Source organism: Beta vulgaris, chromosome 6 (genome assembly GCF_026745355.1).
Source record: "Beta vulgaris subsp. vulgaris cultivar EL10 chromosome 6, EL10.2, whole genome shotgun sequence".
In the NCBI taxonomy this organism is placed as follows: domain Eukaryota; kingdom Viridiplantae; phylum Streptophyta; class Magnoliopsida; order Caryophyllales; family Amaranthaceae; genus Beta; species Beta vulgaris.
Window position 1 is genome coordinate 3,983,755 of NC_079207.1, and position 23,243 is coordinate 4,006,997.

Genomic DNA, 23,243 nt, shown 5'->3' on the forward strand with positions numbered 1-23,243 from the left:
TTTTACTCTTTCGAAAACCCGTGGTAAGATGAATTTCCTCTAAACTATCCTCGCACAGGGCCACATATATTCCTATTCCAAGTGTGTAGATTGCAGGCTTGCAGCTTAGAGCCTTGCCATAAGTTGTGAAAATACATTATTCCTTCTTTTTTCCTTTCGATTTTTAAAACCCCACCCCGCTTAAAAAAATAAAATCCTTCATGACTAGAAAACAGTTTATTATATATTCATCATTTTAGCATATATCTCCCTGACAAATCAGCAACTAGCATCTATTCCCCTCATATTTTTCTGGCCACTGCTAACCTGTCTTCGAATAATGCATATAATCGTATTATATACCATGGTAAGTGTTGTGGAATATTCTAGGATGCAAAGTTTTGATACATTAATTGAACATTACACATACAGTAGTGCATGAAGAATATGGTATCATTTCATTCCAGGTGGAAGTCCAATTTCCAGACAAATTCCATCGGAGATATAGCTTCTTTTAGTTCTGGTGATATATTACAACTTTCAAATGTCAATTTCTGTTTCTTATTGATATCATTTTTCTATCTTCTGTTGGTTCTGACGTTCTGTATACTTAAGATCCTGCTCTTTCTTGATCATCGGAGAAAGTATTCGTTCTCATCCTGCATCGTCTTAAGCAAATACGATAACATAATCAAATCTTTTTACCCCTCTTTGCACTGAAGGGGGTAGAATCATAAAGTAAGAGGGTAAAGTGGAAAAATCACGCCCTTACCTCAGTGGTTAACACTAAGATGATGTGGAAGAACTTTATATGGGTTTAGTATGCCATTTGGATCCATCAATTTCTTAAGGGAGCCCATCAATTGCACCTGTGTCAGATATTCTCAGGAGTTTCAGACCTTTAGGCAAAGTCGTGTAACGAGAACATATGCAAGAAATGGGTGCATAAATTGGACATAGAATAGCTATACAGAAAACAATCTCACTAAAAGATTAAACATGCAACAGGTTAATCTGTTATGTTGCATTTAGCATGATTTTCAAGTTTGCTGCCATCTTGTCAAGTATGTACTTGAGAATTGTGCAATATAGCAAGAAGGGCCTCGCATCATTATGTATTCAATTGTCACAGGCTCATGGCCTAAGCTAAAACAAGCTACTCTGAGAAACTCAGATAACAGTGACAGCAGTCAACAGTCTAGGATGCAAGGTGTATCCTCAGCAATTCTCGCAAGACATACTTTAGCAATAACAAAAAATGGCAAAGACAAAGATGAATGAAAAGTTACACATTTTCTATTCTATCCTTTTTTTTTCCTTTTGGAGGGGAGGTCAAGAGAGATGCATGCAAGCGGTAAATGTCAATACTTACCACTTCAGGCGACTTGCTGTAGTAGATCTTATTTGCTTTCATCAGTCCAACCCCATGCTCAGCACTGATACTCCCACGATGCTTAGAAGTCCACTCATAGACAAAGGGCTCGATTTGTGCTAAAATCTGCAATATCCACACTCATCTGAGAAACAATGTTTAGCATGGTTTTCTACCGTTCCCACAAGATAGACAAGATAGAAAAACTTACAGCGTCATCATACTGAGGAGATGTTATATTAAGGTGCAAGTTTCCATCTCCCAGGTGGCCATACCCCACAACTTTGGCAGGGTGACCTACAAATGAAGCCAAGCTAATGCTAAGACAAAAATTTGGGAGAGCAGTCTCCCAGATCAACTGCTCACCAGATTGGTAGAACAAGATCATGACACAGTGCACAAGTAATATATATATATGATCTATTGAATGCACAGGAGACATAAAGGTCCTATCTCTTTCAGTTCATAGTTTGCATCATGATTTCACACTCTTGAAAAAACAATCATGGAGTAATTACTCTATAATCTTAGAGAAAGGGGACATTTCACATGGATGATGCAAGTTGGAGTTGGACTGCTTTGGTGGTGGTCTCATATTTATCATTCACCTAAAAGTTAAAACCCCTTAAATATAGGTTGTCGAAATATTCGCAGTCATATATCAGCATTTCATCGTAATCAAAAGATTCCCCATGTCTAACATCTAATCACACTGACAAAAGATGGGCAGAGAGCCCCATCTTATCCTGTCCTCTCTCAGGTTCCCCAAGAACCGATTTTTCATTGGGTCTACGCATCTTGATAGCCTTTCCTATGGAATGTTACTTTCTCATTCATATCTGCATCTATGCATGAGGCCATCGCTCCAGCAATGGCTTTGAAGTAATGATATGCATTTTCTAATCTTGGTCTAGAAAACTAAGAAAGGCATGCTATACCAACATTCTAAGGAAATAAAGAGGCTTTTACCAAGGCGTGTTCGCATTTCGTCAACAAGATCATACATTTTCTCCAAAGGTAACGATAAATCGTACTTGTATACAGCCCCCGACTTCATCAACGCTTCTGGTATACCCTGTAACACGGCAGCTTACATAAATTATAGTAACGGTCCGATGTTACGAGCCCAGTGAAACAGATAGAAGATAAAAGATGTTTTTTTTCATGATCCAGTTACATATATAATGCAAGATAAACTGGAACACCTCCTTTTTACAGAGAGATAAACAGAAATGGAACAGGTTGAGCAAAAACTGCAATACTTATGAGAATGTATAAGCGTACAGGCATGAGACAACAACAAATTATAGATAGATGTCAAAAAGATCTTGCGTACAGTTTCTCTTTACATGCTTTGAGACGAGTTCATCTGCAACATACTGAAATCAAATTCTAATTATCAAAGGATTGAAGGCTGTCATAGTAGAAGGCCAAGAAGACCAGAATAAGTATATGCAATTGTAGAAGATAACTACGGCTCCATGAAAAATTATCAATACAATAACAATTCAAGAATAAGTGAACAACTTATATGAATCGGGAAATCATAATTCAAAACTACATATCATGGGAAGTAACAGAAAAGGGGTTAAAGTCGAAACCTCGCGGATACGCCAAAATGAAGATACTTGACTAATGTCTTGCGCAACCACACCATCTAATATCAAACCACTTTCCATCAACCGAAACAAGAACATCTCAAGCTTCTCTCTGGACAAATAACCATCATCCAAATTTAGACCTATCATTTACTAGTCATTATTATGCAAGCTATCATGTTGACACCAATTTGAAACATGTAAGAAGACTGAACATACTATTCTTTAGAGCTGCAAAGAGGGTCAGTTAGGAATCAGGCTGGGGGGGGGGGGGGAGACAAGCCCAGACAGGTAATCTTGGACACCCTGCTTTCCCTTTGCAAGAGCTTTTAACTAATTGATGAAAAGTATATACACACAAATGTATATTTCCTCCGTTCTATAATATATTTTAACATGGAGGGGATGCACAATTTTTAGTGAGCACATGTGATGAGGAGAGAGATAGAGAGAGATAATAAAATGAGAGACTCATGTGATGAAGAGAGAGATAAAGGAGAAACTTTGACTAATTATTTTGAAACTTCCAAAAGTTCTGCGTTTTTTCTTAAATACAGAGAAAGTATGGGGTAAAGAAAAAACAAACTTCTTAAAAATTATTGAAGGAAGAGACTTGTGTAGTAACCTCAAAAAAACTACCATGAACTCACATCAACTGCTGAATCACAAAGATAGCAGTGAATCAACACCAGATACAATTGCTCCAAAGATACTTTACCTATCATAGGATTCATCACTCCCTGTTGTCTCAATCAGAACATAGAAGTTGTGCATTACAGGAGGCAGTGGGTTTCTAACACCATCTAAATTATTCAAAACCTGTAACAAATCACCCAAGTCATATGTATCTCAAATGATGTTCACTGGACAGAAATATAATTGTTAAAAAAAAAATAGACAAGGCACTTTCTTAATTATGCAAATTCTATGAAATGACTTAAAAGAAAAGCTAGTGCATTCACCAAAGAAATCCAGAAATCTCACAAAAGTGATATTGCCTGAAGTTTTATTCAATGAGGCAACAATCCACGAAAGACTACAAAAATTACATATAGAATCATTTCCTTCACCACCATATATTATTGTCTAGCAAACGGGCTGTAAAAATGTGCCATCCAACTTGAGCTAGCTTAGATGCTAAGAAGAGGGGAAAAGCCCAGTCACACTCAGCTGTTTATCCATATTTGATCTAAAATGAAGTGTCGAGTGTGAAGTGTCCATACCCATGTCAATACTGGAGAAGAAATGAAGAGCCCGAATAATATAAATAAAATCCAGCTTAAAACAAGCTGAAATTATAAGGTGCCTAACTAGCTCAGATATATTTTAGCTAGCTAAAATGTGTCCATTACCAATTTTCCTATTCTCTAATTTTGCTACTTGATCAATCAAATAAAAAGGTGACGACAGTAACAGATTTCAACTAATTAAACAACTAGTTTTACACTTCTACCAAGTATTTTGTACATAATCAGCTAGCCCATCAGCTATTTTCATACCACCAAAATCCACATTGACCAAAGGCATGTGCAGGAAAAATCAATCAAATGGTTTGCCTGAAAACGATATAAAAATCCCCCACCACAATTATTAAACTCTAGAAAGAGAAAATTGTCCATGCTATATCTTGTATCTCTTTAAATACAAGCTACGTATAGCCAGACATGCAAATTGAACACAAGTTCAAACAGCAATCTCTGGCTACTAAGTACTAAGTACATGTATGTAAGTAAAGTAGCAAGCTGAAACACATGATGTAGCCTAGTAACTCCGTATCTGCAAAAAAGAAAAGGCTTACCACATCCATTGCATGACTATCCAGAAACTCAAAAGCTGATAATACCTCCCCAAGTTTCCTTCTGGCTTCAAATAGAAGTTTCTGCAAGCAATAAATGGACAAAAGAAATAAATGTAGTAACCTTGATCCATAAATTACTCTTAGACATCCATGCCAACTGCAAATGGAATTAAATTGACGAGCTTCTAATAAGAGGCATCAGTGACATGCTACCTTAATTGAAACTGTATTTGCTATAGAAAGAAGAAGATGATATACCACCTTGGAGATTTTACTGGATGGAAAAGCTTAACAAATGAAAGGCAAAGTTCAAACCATCTTTAAATCAGTTTCCTAGATTCCAGATTGAAAACATACTGCATACAATCTGCAAACTGATTGACAATCTAAGGTGGTGAATCTAAGGCTTCAAACTGAATGAGCAGCCAAGGAACTGCACTAAATGGCTTGCATAGTTCCAATTACTCCACTCAAATGACCCTTTTCAAGACCTAGTATGGTCATGAACTCATGATCCCCCGCAATTGATGCATGTTAGCAAAGGACAAACTCAAGTCGTGAGGTTGGAGACTCACTGATTGGAGAATGGAGAGAGATGCCATAATGGATGAAATACACATCGATCTAGTTCAAGCTTATCAGAAGATGAAATAGGCAGCTGACCTTAAAAGAAGGGAGGAAAACTTTGAGAACGGGGATAGAACTTAATTAAAGCTGCACCCTACAGCCAAAAGTCACTTGACAAGTGTTACTTTAAAAAACTCGCTGCAAGGTACTATGGACCTTTCAGGCTTTCACTATCTTTTAGAGGGTGGACGTTGTTGCCTACAAGTTATATAACTGTGTGGCTGTGTCAAGCAAGGTACAAAGTGCAAACAAGTGTAATGCCACACGAGTCAAGAGAACCATAGGATCTCTGCCTGTATACCCTTCTCTGCTCACACAATGGGACCTACTTAGTTGCTAGATGTGCATAATAAACATTAAGGCAATGCTAGTAGAACTGAGGTCCTAGTGAGATGGAACAACCTGCCTGCCTATAAAACCACCTGTGAGGATTTTGCGCGATTCAATAACATTTTCCTCCCTTTCACCTAGAAGACAAGGTGCTTACTTTGGCAAGGAATAATGTTAGCACCCACCTAACTAACCTTTTAGTCTACCTATGCAAGGCACAATAAGCAGTGGCAATCCTGATAGCATCCATGAAGAAGGGTATGTTGGATAGTCTACTATTCCTCCTGAACCAATTTATTTACCCCAAATACTTTATGCACAAGCTTTTCGAAATAATAGTAGAGAAAAAAAAAATAACTGGGTGGGTGTGGAGCTTTCACAGAGAATAAGTAGAGAAATATTACTGAAAAAAGGAATGCAGCGACTAAAAAGAAAAAGCGCAAACAGGACATTGTGGCAAATAAATTGGGACCGAGGGAGTACGATTTAGGTATGTGTCAAAAATCAGTTATGCAAGAGGGCAAGGGGAATGTTAGGTAAGATTGTATTTAAAGGGGAGCCAAGAGAGAGCGAGGATCTTTCAGAATGTTAAAGCATTGCTTTTGCGCATGAATCAGACTTCTCAAACTGGTGACACAATCGGTTTCTATGCTGAGCAATTGAGCATCAACCTCTCTTTTCTTTCTTCCTTTTATTTATTTTGAATCACACTTCTATCTTCTATCTTCTTCCTCATGCTTTTCTCTCCGTTGTATTAAAGCAGAAATCAGTTCATTGCAGGCGCATTAGGGTGCTTTTGAGATTTAATTTCACTTAGGTCATGTTTGAATAGCTGGTGATGCACTATAGTTGAATGCAGACACAATGAAGAAAAGGAAGATGAGTTAGGCGGTAGTAAAAGAGATAATGTAGTAATGTAAGGAAGGGGAGATGGAAGGGGGAGCTACCACCCTCATTTTGGGGGTAACACATTATACCTCATCCCCATCTAGGCATCTACCACCACCTCCCTCCACCATCATTCTCTTTGTCTTTTCTTCTAAGTCATTTAAGGTTGTTTTCCAGCAAAATTTCCTAGATATACAAGTCATGCTTATATGAGCTAGACAACATTACAACAAATCATTGACTTTACTAGAGTACTTGCTAGCTACCTGACAGCTGAGATAGTCATTACATGCCAAAAAAGCAAGGTTGGTAGCAGACAGCTTCGGAGGAGTAAGAATGGAAACTTTAGTTACAATACCAAGCGACCCTTCACTTCCTGCAGTCAGAAACACATATATATTTACCAAGGTACAGAAAAGGACTCTTATTATTCACCTACTTGGACTTCCCAGAAAGAAATAGAAAACTATCTTCGCCACGGACCTATAAATAAATGCTTCAAGTCGTACCCAGTGTTATCTTTACGTAACGTTCCCAGCATGTCCATCACAGTACCATTGGCTAATACTGCTTCAAGGCCTACAGAGTAATTCCCATGTAAGTGTTGTGCTAGCAGCTGATTCAATGGTATCATTTCTGATATCAAGATTAAAAAAATGACAGCACCTAGAGCTCAAAATTTTCCCATACAAGAATAGATACAGTTCTCTTCCACAACCAAAGATTCTATATGCGCACTTCTACAGAAAATAACGTAACACAAAACAAGTACTCAGGCTCCCAAGATATTGGCTCCCAGCTCCTTAAAGGTGTATCATACTATTATCTACAATAAACACTTTGCAAATATTCTATGCATCATGCGCATGGTGACATAGTGGAGATTAGCTACATTACAGCACAAGTATAAATTGATGAGTTAATTGACTACCTTACTCAAAAAGGACAAGCAAATATGCTAGCACAACAACATAATAATTTATTAATACTACCTCCGTTTGTTTTTAATTGTTACACTTTACTTTGGGGAATAACCAAGGCAAGGCACAATAAAGCATGTCAAAAGTGCACAAAAAAGCTAATTTTGTTTTGGGAAATGAAAAAAAAAATTAAAGTATTGGAGGAGAGAGAAAAGTTGGACAGGTGGAATGATTTGTAGTGGGTTAGTAAAAGGGGCAGTGGGCCAAATGAGGTACAAAAGTGAGTAAATGTGATATGACATGTTACCATATATCAATAAAGTGAAAGTGTTGCAATTAAATAAAACCGGTTTAAAAAAGAAGTGTAACAATTAAAAACAAGCGGACGTAGTACACGAATAGCAAAGGGAAAAAATGCATGAACAAAGGCTAAAGATTGCTGACATTTTTTTGGGCTCTAGCCTTTGGTCCTCTATCTATAAAATCCCAGTGACAGCCTCCCTGCCCTAGGTGAAAGAGCCCTTGGCCAACCAACATGTTGTTTGGCCTTGGCAAGTGGCAACTAGTTAACTATCCAAAAAACTTGAATTGTCTAAGCCCTTTCCGATAATGTGTCTACTCAATATTCTATAAACGTGCCCTGCCACAAACAGTGGATGTTAGAAGAAAACTGAGTGGGCAAGATTTAGCCTTAGCCTCTTTTTCTAAATTAATACTTCCACCGGCAAGATTTTAGCCTTTAGCCTCTTTTTCTAAATTAATACTTCCACCGTTTCTTTTTACTTACAACATAGCTCCTTGGCACGCACTTTACAGAGAAGATTAGAGAATATAAACAGACAAATTGATCAAAATATTTTAAGCCTTAACATCGTAACTCACTGCTCTTATCGGTATTTAAGTTATTTTGATTAATTTGTCCCTATACCTTCTCTAATCTTATCCTTGAGTTGCGTGCCAAGGAGCTGTGTTGCAAGTAAAAAGAAACGGAGGAAGTAAAATTTAAGCTACCACAGCCTTTGTAAAATATATCTGGATAACACAATTTTTATATTTAATCTTAAAAGTTTGGGCCAAACCTTAGGCCTCAACAGAGATCTCCCCCTGCAGTTAAATGTCTATCAGTGCCCTACTATTTATCCAGGCTTATCCTGTCTACCAGCATGTCCATGGCGGTTACCAAGCAGTTACTTGGATTAGGACACAAGCTAGACACACATCACTAGTCACCCCAAGGCATCCCTTGGCAAGCAGTTGCCTTGCAGAATACACCAAAGTCAGTAGCAGCAGAGTGTGCACGCCATGCATGTACGTGGCTACACATGCACAGCCACACCACCATAAGCGAGCCCCAAAAGCCACCCAAAGGCCCACCACAAGTCTACAAAGCAAACGAGAACGAAGCCAGAAGACAACCACATGCACTAGGCTAGCACAAAACGAACAAAACCTGACACCGAGACTTTGGCTCACCTGAGCCCTACCCATTATTCATACTGACTCCTGAATCAATCTTCCAGGACCTTATCTCCCTGCCTGTCCACCCTTGAACAATCACTCTTTCTCACTCGTGCATTACAAATTTACAACGCATCTTCTATGTGTGCGATTGTGCATTTGTTCTACATAAGGAAAGTCACTCATAGATTCACCCAAAAGTCAGTCTAAGCATTTCTATTTGTTAATATTTCTTTCTTCCAATTTTAATAACATGACTTTATGAGGTAGCAGTAAAAGCAGTCATAACCTGTGAATTCTAATGTTTTGCCTTAGATGATAGCCTCATTAAGAGATTATGATTTCAATAAATGAATATTAATACATGAGATCCATCCTCTTTGGTTTACCATTCACTGAAATTGCGTCAGTGCTTACATTACAATAATCATTTAGGTCTGGTACAGCACTATTTTACCTTCCTTTCACTTAAAGATCTAAAACAATTCGAAAATGTTAATTTTTTCTGAAACCCATATTTAGTTCTTAGATATCTAAAGATCTGTAAAGGTCAATAAACAATAAAAAGGATGAAAAAAGATTGCCATAAGAAGAACCTAAAAACAAAGATACACTACCTAACACAGTTCCATGCAGCGACCCATAACGAACCAAGCGTAAACCACCAGCATTGGTTGAAACATTTCCACCTATCTGACAGCTTCCTTTTGCTCCCAAATCAAGAGGCATCACAAATCTAAAGCACGGAGTATTAGCAGAAGTATGACAAAACACCGTAAGAAAGTGCACTTCCGTACAAATGCTTGAAGACTATGGAAACCACCTTCAGAAATCATACTTCCAGACAAATGATTGAAGACTATGGATAAGTAATCATAACAGTATTACATGTAGAGATGCATGGCACGAAGTATACATAGAGCATAAGAAATTTTTACACCAATTGGGCAAGTTTAGTATAATACAACTTAAAGAATCTGCACATTCTCAAATATCAATTGACTCATTCCCCAATGACCTAGATTATGCAAACTGTTAGACACTTAATATACAATACAGATGTAGTTAAAATTAGCATAACAGAGCTTACCCTTCACTGTCCAGAAAAGATTCCAGATTCTCCAATATGCACCCTGCTTCACATACCAATATACCACTGACCTAAAAGAAAATGCAAGTAAATTATCAGCTGAATGTATTATATATAGTTTGGAACTAAAGTTGGAACCATATGTCACATTACATAAAGTTTATTCTCATATAGTCATCCTTCATTGAAGGCATAGTAAGAGGAAGCAATAGCAAACAGGTATTCGTTATGCATAACACATTTACTTTACATAGAGGAAATATGCAAAAGAATAAGGGCAAAACCAACAGTTGGTCTGTTTAAGAGTACATTATCAAATTTGTCACAGCTCCCAGAAGATCTTAAAGCAGTCACCATTTATGCCAACTCTCCGACATGAATATATGAATAATCATGTAATTAACTACAGGATAAAGTTTAGTATTATAGAAGGGTCATACCTTATCAAAAGATATGATCCTGTTCATCGAGCTCATGTTGACAATAATCTGCAATGGAAAAAGAACAGACATAATCAGCCAATATCCAAAACTTCAGACTAATGGTTAAAGTTAAACAAACTTGTGTATGTATATGTCAAGTAACTCAAGCAAGATCTTTAGAGAGTGATACCCGAAACCTAGGTCCAAAGCCCATATATATAATTTCCTTTTATGGCTCCCTGTGGACCAAAAACAAGGACTTGAGCACAATTGTGCTCAGAGCCGTCTAACAAGAGCCAGCAATATAAAGACATCAATAAAGACCATGCTATGAAAACTTAAAGACCACCATTCGAGCATACCCACAATGAAATGATAATTCTGAACTAATACCTGCAAGATGAAGAAATAAACTCAGAGGCATAACCAAAAAAGAAAGGAAAAAGATGAGTTGTGCTGTGCCAGACTCCCAGTCCAGTCAATTTATGACCAAGACAGCTGCCCAAACCTGCAGCAGAGATGACCATAGCACCCATGACAGAATATTGCTCTGGAGACCGGCTATCTCACTTACTCATATGCTAGTGGAACGCAAAAATGTTGTATTGACAGCCCTCGTGTCAAAAGCGTAAGCTTGCCAACTAAAAAAGGACTCAAACATAATGAACACACATGCTAGTAATAATAAAGTATCATTATAGCATTTAAAAAGTGCATAAGAAACTTTATCCTTAGTAAGAAGAACAATTCTGATTCCTCGTCTTAAAAGTAATACTGTTACCTCATCAAAGACAGGCACACTTCCACCAACAAGACCAGTGTTACCCCCTTGAGGGACAATAGCCAAACGTCTAGAGTTACAGTAACTCATTATATGAGACACCTGGAAAAAGAAGCATGTTAGTCAGAATGAACATCATCCATTTCTCAGGATAGTTAGAGATCTATTCATACAACATTTACTATTGGCCACAAGAAATACATCACATACTAAAGCAGAAATTCATTAACTAATGCCAAGCCAAATCCAAACAACACTACATGACTTGTTTGACAGCTATAATTAATGGTGGTAATGGACTAATGGTGATGAATTAAGAATAGTTTTGGGCTTGTTCGACAAAATTAGTTGTTTTAGTAGTTGTCATTTGTTGCAATAGTTGTTAGTTGTTGGAGGTTAGTAGTCAAAATAGTTTTTAAAACAGTTTGTGCTGGGTAAAATAGTTGTTGGATTATAAAAATAACAATAATGAGCTAGATCCTACCTTAAAAGGCTACCTATACCTCAAAAGCTAATTTGTTTAGTTTTTCCGAAGCATTATCATGGACATTTTTATATATGACTTCGTAAAGTGAATGTGGGAAGTACAATGTTGGAGCTTATATTAGCAAACATGAAGAAGGGGCTAAGAAAAATTTCTTCCGTTACATAAACAATCCATAATTAAGACTAGCTGGCCTTCTCGAAAAGAGAAAAAATCCAGTGCCAGATTTCCTTAATTGTGTGTCTATAAAAGATAATATGTTCAAAAAACTAAAATATATATAAAAAAAACTATTAGAGACACATACATAGAGACACAAACACGTATACATATAAACATAAAGCATTCAGCTCTACGCTTAATTTGAAAACAGAAAAAGAGAGAGTTACCTCTTCAGTGTTCCTAGGGATTAGCATCAGCTTGCTTGAGCCTTTGTACTTATGCATCCAGTCCCAGTTGGCAGGCTCAAGTCTATCTGGGTCCAGTATTACATTGTGCTCCCCTAATATGCTCTTAAAATAACTGATATCCTTGGAATTTATTTCTGAGAATGTCGAGCTCCTCTCAATTGGTGCGGATCCATAGAATCTTAACTGAAGAGTTGAGCTTCTCGGAGTACTGATGGCCTGATGAAGCACTCTAGAATCTATCAGGAGACCATGTGATGGCTGAATATTCTGCCTCTGCTGTTCAGTGTATGAGCATAATGACATAAATCTTTTGGCACAATTAATCATAGACCCTGTAAAAGTGTCACGTTATCCTATGAGATAACTAAACAAAAAAGAACTCGCACCAAGTAGATAATTCACCATGGTACTTACACTATGATCTTTCACCACTATTAAGGGACATTAGCCTCAAATATACGTAACACAGACCCCCTACTTACGTGGAAGCATATATAGTAGTATATTACCTCTTGGGTGAGAAAAGACTGATGAAGCACAATACTCCCAACCAGTGTGCCATAAAAACTTCAAATAGGAGATCAACACTCTGTTCTTCAACTTTTATATACTTAATTTTAGAAAAATTCAGAAAAGTTCATAAACTTCATAAAAAAATATTTAAAGAAAACGTTCAAAAAAAAAAAAAAGTAGAGTTAAGGTTAAGTTAAGAAGAATTTCTAAAAAGCTGAGAAAAGTTCAAAAAAAATAAGAAAAGTTTTAGAAAAGTACAAAAAAAAAAAAAAAACTTCAGAAAAAGTAAGACAAGTTCAAGAAAAACAAGTTTAATAGAAGAAACCCTAAGTCATATATGCAAATCCCCAGGTTTGTTTAGCTACTTCCTTGTCTCAGATATATTCATTGGTTCCTCCAGTGAAGTCAAGCAAATGTGAAAGACTGGGAATGGAATCTCCCTCTATGCCACAATAAATATCGCATCCGATAATTTGTGGAGAAAATTGTTAAATCTATTGTTATGCTACTCTCTATTTCACAATATTGGTCATTCAGCAGTGTCAAACATAGAATAAAGATTTACAAAAGTAATAAGGGTATACAATATTAATTAAAAGGAAGATTACCGGAAGAACCACCCTTAAGAAACAATCCTATTCTCACAACCACCCTTGAGTTAAAAAAAAATTCAAAACTAACCATCCATAGAAGTCCCTTTCATTCACAAGACCCCCACTTTTCTAAAAAAAATCATCTAGAAGATGATAGTTTTGTATGATGTTCTACGCAATTTACATCTAGATTTCAACCAAAAGAAATTCATCCCACAAAACCTATACCCAGGAGCCTCCATCACAGTTGCTACTGTTCTTTATCCCTCCTTCCTCATCTGTTAGCTGTTACCCTTAAACTCTGTCTCTCTTCTAAAACACTCCGACTCCAAAGCTTTCTAGTGATCATATTATGCCTCTTAAATCCAGAATTGACAAGTAATTTGCGCATTTTGTGTCTCTCCCTTCCCCTTTTCTCACTCTAGGATCTTCATATCTACATATTTATTCCCAACTGCGATCATAGACCAAAATTTTATAATCCTAGTCTACTAAATTGCAACCTCACTTTCAATGATCTCTCTAACATTGCCCCGCCTACTCCCTCCAATTTAGAATCCACTTCATCGTTCTCCATCTTCGCCACATAATTCAATTATATCAATCTGTTTACTTCACAGAACAATCTGTTTACTTGTGAGTTGTGTATGATACAACATAACAATCCTTTCACTTCGCATAAACGAAAAACCTACATATCATTCAATTAGCGTTCGAGTTTCTTCTCATAGAATTAACAAAACGTCCTAATTCATTTACTTCACGAAATTGAACAATTAACACATGCATTCAGTCAGTGTCCAATTCTCACAAAAGATCCGAATCGTTTCAATCAGTTCAATTCAAATTAATACAGTAATGCCACGAGATTGTGCATTAAACATTATCATTTGATAGATTCGAAATTCGCAAAATTAATAGAAAAGGTCTAGCTCAAACTTTCAATAATTCTAGCAATAATTTCAGCACCAAAAGTAAGTGAAGAATCAGTGATCATTTAAGAGACGAAACCTGAGTTGGAGAAGCGAGAAGTGATAGATGAGGTGGGAAGTGAAGAGCGATGATTCGAGAGAGAGCTTGAAGAAGCACGCCATTGTAATAGCAGCACATAAGCTCGTCGTTTCTCCATTTTTTCTCACTTTGTCAATTGTGATTGATTCTTCGTTTTTGAAGTTGATATCGCCAAGAGCATTTGTCAATCTCAGTGGCTTTTTAGTTTTTCGTAAGTAATAAGTAGGATACTTCATTGTAAAAGGTGAGACTGGGTTTATGGGATCGATGGGAGGAAAAGTGATGCTAAGACCAATAGACTATTCCATGTTGTTCTTTCTATTTATAATCAGTCTCATATGCACGTGATACGTGCAAAGACATATTAATATTAATATCGACATTAAAAGCGCTAAATGCACTTATAATACTATTTTTATTGTAGTTTAATTTGATCATTTATAAAAAAGAAATTAATGTGATAAATGAACGTGTACCATAATGTACTATAAGTTGAATCATTGGATGATACATGTCAATATCATTTTTTTTTTTTGAGGGTGTCAATATCTTTAATATATGTGTAATTCATTGCATAACATTACAGTGAGAAATGGGATAGTATAAGCCTATTTCTTTGATATATTTGAATTATGAACATATTTTTAAATAATGATGAGGTGATTATCCCAACTAACACGAACGACCACTATGAGTCTTTAAAGAAATAATATGATACATTATCATAATCGACGCATAAGACAATTATAAAAGGCAATAATTAAAAAAGATATACTGTCCCTTTTTTTTTGGTACGTTTATGTTAATATATGTTCTTTGAAATTGTGAATGCAATTGTAAGTTTAGTTAGAAATAAACTTTGTAAGTTCTTACTTTTTAATTGTTTGGAATTGCTTTAGTTTAGTATAATTTTCAATCAAAAATATCTCTTTTTAAGCATTTTTTTGGAAAATATTTTATGTGTACATTACATCTTATTATTATTAAGCAATCTTAAGTTTTCTTGTTAGTTATTACACATAAATATAGATCAAGAAGGAATTGAATATTTTATAATTAGCATTGTTTGATTAGGGAAGGGTAGAAAAGTAATTCACAAGAGAACGTCGTGGCTCACCTTTGGCTTATATAATAAAGATCTAGTTCTTCATATTCATATTGCTCTCTTCATATGGATTAAGGGTGCGTTCTTTTCACTTTATTGGACCTGAACTTAAGTGAACTGGACTTATTGGACCTGTACTGAACTTATCAGACCTAATTGGACCCGATTCAACTTATTAACCTTATTGGAACTTATTGACCTGATTGAAACTTATTAGACCTTATTGGACTTGATTGAAACTTATTAGACCTTATTAACTTTTAGCAATTGTAACTTATTAGACCTTATTGGACTTGATTAAAACTTATCTGAACTTATTGGACCTGAAACTTCCAATTTATTAAGGTGAAGAGAATGTATCCTAAAAACGTGTGTACCTACTAATTTGGGTCTTTGGGATACTCAAGTACTCAACCCTTTTCCAACCCAAAAGGAAAAAAAAAATAGGCAAGTGTTTGAGCTCTATCCATCCAAAAACAAGGCCGATTGTGGTCCTCACAGTATAAGAAGCTGAGTTGCGCATTGAGTTCTTCAATTGTTCATCCATGGCGTCGTCTACATCCTTAACATCATCATTGGCGTCATCTCATTACGCTTTCTGCATCAAATTCCACAGACGATGCGCCTCCTTCACTCGTTTCCGCTGCTTCCACCGCCCTCCCACCACCAAGTGGGCCACCCTCACTCCAACCCCCGGCCCCACACTCTCTATTTCTAGAAACTTCTCCCATCTTCCCGATTCCCTTAATCTCCGTCATTTCATGCCACGTACTTCTCTCTCTCCTCCTCACATTCTTCCCGAGTAAGTTCTCCTCCTTCATTTGCTACTCAGCCTATTATTCATGATTCTTTGATGTGCTCATCTTGGTATTTCATCTTATTCATTGTTATTGCCCTTTATTTTTGTTTAATCTTTTAGGCATAGAGAGAGCCACGAGAGTAAATGATGTAGACGGGATTTGATCGTAGGTCTTTAACCAACTAAGCTAGTTGACATCTACATTGTTATTGGCCTTTATTATACTATTACTTTCTTTTTATTAGGTTTCACTTACTGTTAATTATGCTCATTTGGATGAATTTAGACTTTTACTTTACTAAAATGTTGTAAATTGAAGCATTTTTTCTTTTTTGTTTTTCATATATGGATTGATGAGACTATATGACTTTGATTTTATTGAAAATAAAGCTTTGCTGAACTCTTGATTTGGGTTACTATGATAGAAGTTGATTTTTTGGTATGTTAGGCCTTGTCAGTTGTCACTCTATTGCATAAGAGAATGAATTGAGTAGGATTTACTATACAAGCTTGTGCTTAAACTGTAGTCTTATAATGACTTGTTGTGCAATTAAGTAATTATGAAGTGGTCTAGTCCCATATAAATCCTCCATCAACAAAAGCTACACCACCGTGAGGCGTGAGCTTTGTGAATTGGGTTGTTAAGACTCACAATTTCCAGGTGGACAATTGCTTTGTGGTTGGGGTAAGCTGTAAGCATATCTTGATAATTTGAACCCTGGAATCATTTCTATAGTTCATTTGCTCTACAACAGTCCAGGACTCTAATGTCATTTACACACACTGCATCTCGTTCTCCATCGTTTTATTGCCTTAAACCAGAGAAGCTGGTGGATTCTTCATTTTTGGGTGGTGCTATGTTTTTTAAAAATTCATCTTTTATGGAAATTATGTCTTTTATTCTGGCTTGATTGCTTACTCTATATATGTTCTTCTAGCACTCCAGAAGTTTCGCAGGTTCTTCAAAAGGGCCGTGTTTACCATGAGACATATGGATGTCAAATGAACATTAATGACATGGAAATTGTATTGGCGATCATGAAGAAAGCTGGTTATACTGATATGGTTGAGGATCCTGAGAGTGCGGAGGTCATTTTTATCAATACTTGTGCTATTAGGGATAATGCAGAACAGAAAGTATGGCAACGTCTAAACTACTTTTGGTTTTTGAAGAGGAATTGGAAAATCAATGTTGCCCAAGGAAGGTCACAGTCTGTCCGCCCTCCTAAAGTTGTGGTGTTAGGATGTATGGCTGAGAGGTTAAAGGATAAGATATTAGATTCGGATAAGATGGTAGACGTTGTCTGTGGACCTGATGCTTATAGAGACCTGCCGCGGTTACTTGAGGAGGTAGATTATGGTCAAAAAGGGATAAACACTCTTCTATCTCTTGAAGAAACTTATGCTGACATAAGTCCAGTTAGGATATCACAGAATTCAATCACTGCTTTTGTCTCTGTTATGAGAGGTTGCAATAACATGTGCTCATTCTGCATTGTTCCATTCACAAGAGGCAGGGAACGTTCACGTCCTGTGGATTCGATTGTTAGAGAGGTGGAAGAGCTTTCGAAAGAAGGGGTCAAAGAAGTAACACTTCTGGGGCAAAATGTAAATAGCTATAATGATGCATCTGGGGTTGAAGAGGGTGTTGATCCTGGAACCAATTGGGAACTTAGTGAAGGCTTTTCTAGTATGTGCAAGGTGAAATCAACAGGCCGGCGTTTTGCTGACCTATTGGATAGGCTTTCCACTGAGTTCCCTGAAATGCGGTTCAGATTCACATCCCCACACCCCAAAGATTATCCTGATGATTTGCTGTATCTTATGCGAGATAGACATAATATCTGCAAATGCATTCATTTACCTGCACAATCTGGAAACAGTGAAGTGCTTCAGAGAATGCGACGGGGCTATACGCGAGAGGCATACTTGGATCTTGTAGAAAAAATTCACAAGATAATTCCAGATGTCGCACTAACAAGTGATTTCATATGCGGTAAGCTTATTGTGCTTGCAAAATATATTCAATTTGTCGTTTGCGTCTTAGTACTTTAGTTGTGGAAAAAAAAAGGCTATGGATTGCCATCTTATTCTTTTTGGTAACCTTTGATCAACTTGGATAGCTATAATTGTGTAAAATTTTGTAAGAACTACTCCTCTGTATATCATTTGTGCGTGTTTGCAGATTTCACGCATGATTCCTGTAAATTCCTTTCTCTGTACATTTTCTTTGGACAACCTTCCTAATTTACATTCTACAAGGCTACAAGTTATTATTCAGGCAACACATGTTTGTGCTGTTAGATCTTATTTTTTAAAACAGTAGTGTCATATGAATGCTATTACTATTCACCCCAAATCATAGGTGATTACGTAATTGTAGTTGCTTCTCTTTTGGATGCCTCTGTTTTAAGTATTACTTCTGCATACCTTTATCTTGTGAGTTATCTTCAGCAATCAAATGCAATTGCTCATCATACTTCTGGATACTGAATGTAAATCAGGCATGTCTATATCTCCTGAATCATGCTTGGAATTTTGTGCAGGCTTTTGTGGGGAAACAGAGGAGGAGTTCTCTGATACGCTGAGTCTCATCAAAGCTGTTGGCTATGATATGGCATACATGTTTGCTTATAGCATGAGGGAGAAAACCCATGCACATAGAAATTATACCGATGATGTCCCTGAAGATGTCAAGCAAAGGAGACTGACAGAAATGATAGAGACCTTCCGTGAGAGTACCGGTCAAAGGTATGACTCTCAGATTGATACGATCCAGCTCGTGTTGGTTGAAGGCCCCAATAGAAGAGCTCCTGAAACTGAGCTGACTGGTAAGAGCGACAAGGGTCATAGAGTTTCATTTAAAATGATGCCTCTGCCTGATAGAGATAGCCAAGATGTGAACGAGCGAACCCCTAAAGTTGGTGACTTTGTGGAAGTTAGAATATCGAGATCCACTAGAGCATCCCTGTTTGGGGAAGCTCTTGCAATAACCAAACTGAGCTCTTTCTACAAGGTTGCAGAGCAAGAAGCCATGGTTTGTGCTGAAAGAACTTGAGGTTGAGATTTTCTTGCTTAGCAATACCATCTGTAATTTACTCTGCACCTTCCCTCTTGTACTTGGGAAATTTTGGTTAAATATAGTATAAATCAACCAATTTTTCTTGTCCACCCTCTCCCTTCCCCTCCCCCCCCCCCCCCCCATTTGGGCTGCCACCAATGCACTTCATAATGGAAGAATATATGAATGCTTGTTTTATCAAGGAAACCAGTAGAATAAGCAGGCAATGGCAATGTATTTTGTATACAAATTTTTGGTTAAGGTATTATTGATATGAATTTAAACCGGTATAAGTAAAAGAATACAAACTGAACTCTATGCTATAATGGTATGAACTATTTTTAATTGTGCAAAATTATAATGGTACGAACTGACACTTTCTACAAGTATAACCAGCCAGGTTTGCAAGCTAGATTTCTTGGAGGGAAGGGGATGGTAAGGGAAACTTCACCTCCAAGGAGCCTCTAGTGAGGTTTGATTCTATGATCTTGAATTTATAAGGCCAAACTTTTACCACTAAGTGAAGTTTTACTTGGTAATTGTGCAAAATTATATGGTGCTTATTGACAAAAAAAAAAGATAAATGTAAGCGAAATCATACTATTCCACGTTGAAAGCTTTTACGAACAAGAAAAATGTAAATAAAAATCATATAAGTCAATATATTATAAATCTATAATGTCTTGAAATACTCTTTCATAGAAAATCTATAGCAATATATAAGTATAATTGATGTCAAAAAAAAATATATAATTATAATATTCAGTTAGTATAAATCTTCTATTATTCTTCAATTAAAAGCAAATTACATACTTCCTCCGTTTTTTTTTAGATGTTACACTTTCCTAAAACAGCATGTTTCAAAATAGATGTTACACTTTTTTTCTTTTCTAAATTAGTAAAAAAGACCAACTTACCCTTACTTATAACAATTAATCAAAATAAAACCTATTTAATTTAACCAAATTTAACTTAAATTAACAATTAACCACCATCCATCTTCCACCCACCCTAGCAATCCAACCCCCTCCCCACCACTGTAGCAGCCCCCCTCCCCACCACCGCACCACACCCAACCCGTCGAAACACCACCCACCCGTCGAAAACCCCACTACACCCGTCGGAAAACCCCACTACACCCGCTGAAAACACCACCCAGCCACCGGAAACCCCACCCACCAACCCGAAAACACCACCCAGCCACCAAAAACCCCACCCCACCAGTCGAAAATCCCACCCACCCACCCGAAAACCCCACCCCACCCACCCACCCACCCACCCGAAAACCCTACCCCACCGAAAACCCCACCCACCACCCACCACGAAAACCCTACCCCCACCGAAAACCCTACCCCACTCGTCGAAAACCCTACCCCACGCGCTGAAAACCCCACCCCAGCCTCGAAAACACCACCTCTACCGCCGAAAAAACCCATCAACCCCTCGAAAACCCCACCCGTCAGAAAACCAGTCGCGCGACTGCAAGGGAAAGAGAAGGGGAAGGAGGTTGCGTGTTTAGTAGGGGAAGGGGAGGGAGAGGGTGTCGGTGGTCAATTTGGTGGCGTCGGTCGGTCGGTGGTCGATTTGGTGGTGTCAGTGGTCCATTTGGTGGCATCGGTGGTCGCGGCGGTGGAGCACTGGTGTTCCCCACTCCCTTTAATCCCCACCCTTAGTTTCTCATAATCCCTCATTGAAATTTTGCCTAGGTAACCGAACTTTTCAAAAGTGTAACATCTAAAAAAAACGGAGGAAGTATTAGTTTATAGCTAATAGTTAAATTTGTATATTTTGTACATACGTGCGAAATTGATTCGTAATAATTTTGTTATGAAAGGAAAAAAGACAAAAACAAAAAGAATCCTTAATAAAAAAACTACTCATAAGTAACATTTTCAAGCCACTCTATCCTTTATCTGCCCCCCAAATTTACTTGAAATGAATAACATCGTCAACATATTATCTTGCTTCAATAATTTCATTAGCAATCATAACTTTGTCATTTATGATCAATAAATGTTAGTACTTTCGTATACAACGTTTGTGGGCGATTTTAAGTATTTTATATTCAACGTGATTTTTTTTATTTAGAAATGGTGAACGTCCGGCCAGGACGATCTCCCCATGGCACGAACGTCCGACCAGGACGTTCCGGCCATGGGTGGAACGTCCTGGCTGAATGTTCGCCCCATGGCCGGACGTTCGTGCCATGGGGGGATCGTCCTGGCCTGAAGTTCGCCATTTTTAAAAAAAATTATGTTGGTGGTGTGGTGACGCGAAGGGCTGGTGGTGGTGTTGGGGAGGTAAGGGATGGCCGGGATGGCAAGGGTTGCCGGGATGGCAGGGGCTAGCCGGGGATCATAAGTGGTGGTGGGGATGGTGGGTGGTGTGAAAAAAGAAGAAGGGTAAAATTGTCTAAAAAAATGATTTTTGGGCGATTTTAAGTAGTTTTGGGGCGATAAATATAAGTTGAGATAGATGAAAGAGAGGATCAAGTAAGGTGAAAAAGGAGAGAGAAACAAAATAAATGGTAAAAGAATTAGCAAGGTTCCCTTGCTTATGCGGAATTTTATTCTCTGATGACTCATGAAGTCATGACTCATGAGGGCATAGTTCATGTTCCATACACTTGATCAAAATTTCATATAAACTCGCCTTATCATTGATTTATGGTATGACGATGGTAATTTGTTGTACTGAAAAGATTATTTATCTTAGAATTGATCTATTTAAGATATAAAAAAAATCATGACAAATCATCTAAAAGTGATTCCTTTAACTTATAGAAAGAGTCATTTGTGGCATAGTTCACGTGATTTAATTTAGTGAAAGTATTGGGTCAGACCGTCTGACGTATTGTTTACTGTCAGACGGGCTGAGCCCAATACATCTTCTCTCTGCTTCACTTTTTAGGTCACATTCTCTCTCATCTTTCTTCTTCTTCTCTGGACTGCAAAATCACATTCCTCCTTTGTTTCTCCTTTATTTGTTGCTCAAAACTGAAGCCTGTTGCTCAAAACTGAAGCCTGAAGGAATCGAAAAAGAAGAAAGGAAAAAAAATAAAAAATAAAAAAGCCGCTGATATTCACATGAGACTTACATATAACATATCCGAAAAGTCACCAAATTCTAGAATTCTTTTTGTAAAAACAAAAAAAAAATCATACCATAACATACTGTTGAGGAGAATCCCCAATTCTGAAGAGAGAAAAACAGTTTCCATGATCAACATGAATCATAAGCAACAGAAACAACAACAACAACAACAACAACAACGTTGTCAATGTTCTTCTTCCAACATCCATGGAGTTTTTCACTGTGAAAATGGAGCGAGAAAGTGTGTGTATAAGCAGAAAGCAGAATCCAAGTCAACGAGATTAGGGACAATTATTAGTTGAATTTTGTATTTGAGAAAACAGGAATCACGTTTTGAATAGAGTAGTCAAAAAAATCAGCTAAGAGGAATGAAGAAGAAGGAGAAAGTGAGAGAAAGCAGAGGTTAGTGTTTTGTTTTTCAGTTGGACTTTGTTTTGTTTCAGTTGGACTTTGTTTTCTTTCAGTTGGACTTTGCGTTTCTTTCAGTTGGACTTTGTTTTGTTTCAGTTGGACTTTGTTTTTTTCAGTTGGACTACCTGAAAAAAATGAAGACTACCTGAAAAAGAATGAAGACTACCTGAAAAAAACGAAGACTACCTGAAAAAGAATAAAGACCAACTGAAACCCAAAGTAAGTCTAACTGAAGTACAAAAACCAACTGAAAAAAAAGAAGACTAACTGAAAACAAAATGAAGACTACCTGAAAAAACATTAAGACTACCTGAAAAAAAATTAAGACTAACCTGAAAGTCGTCCGACCAAAGATTATGGTCGGACGAGTCCGACCAAAGATTATGGTCGGACGAGTCCGACACAATACGTTCTCTTTAATTTATATAGTGACCCTTTTAAATAATAAACCGAGTTTATCTTACCAGAATTTGATTTTATGGCATTCTTACGATAGATCT

General features: G+C 37.2%; 2 protein-coding genes across 7 annotated transcripts; one reads left to right on the forward strand and one right to left on the reverse strand.

Moving 5' to 3' along the window:
- Nucleotides 1–311: 311 nt before the first annotated feature.
- LOC104895090 (D-2-hydroxyglutarate dehydrogenase, mitochondrial) lies at nt 312–14,542 on the reverse strand. Of its 6 annotated transcripts, none has more exons than XM_010681504.4 (16): nt 14,275–14,534; nt 12,137–12,489; nt 11,264–11,365; nt 10,501–10,548; nt 10,061–10,131; nt 9,588–9,706; nt 7,076–7,171; nt 6,859–6,968; nt 4,748–4,828; nt 3,668–3,768; nt 2,953–3,061; nt 2,321–2,426; nt 1,563–1,648; nt 1,352–1,477; nt 752–848; nt 312–638 (listed from the first exon to the last, which is right to left on the reverse strand). In XM_010681504.4, exons 1-15 carry the CDS (start codon nt 14,390–14,392, stop codon nt 753–755), a joined length of 1,722 nt encoding a protein of 573 aa, XP_010679806.2. In that variant the 5' UTR covers nt 14,393–14,534; the 3' UTR covers nt 312–638; nt 752. The 6 variants fall into 6 exon arrangements, 5 of the variants coding, with proteins under 5 accessions (XP_010679806.2, XP_010679805.2, XP_048493786.1 ...); XM_010681503.4 differs by having other exon boundaries at nt 312–647; nt 14,275–14,533; XM_048637829.2 differs by having other exon boundaries at nt 312–647; nt 12,137–12,430; nt 14,275–14,531.
- Nucleotides 14,543–15,800: 1,258 nt separating this feature from the next.
- Nucleotides 15,801–19,349, forward strand: LOC104895091 (CDK5RAP1-like protein). Its single transcript, XM_010681506.4, has 3 exons — nt 15,801–16,181; nt 17,117–18,174; nt 18,725–19,349. The coding sequence occupies exons 1-3, from the start codon at nt 15,925–15,927 to the stop codon at nt 19,234–19,236; spliced, it is 1,827 nt and encodes a 608-aa protein (XP_010679808.2). The 5' UTR covers nt 15,801–15,924; the 3' UTR covers nt 19,237–19,349.
- The last annotated feature ends 3,894 nt before the right edge of the window (nt 19,350–23,243 follow it).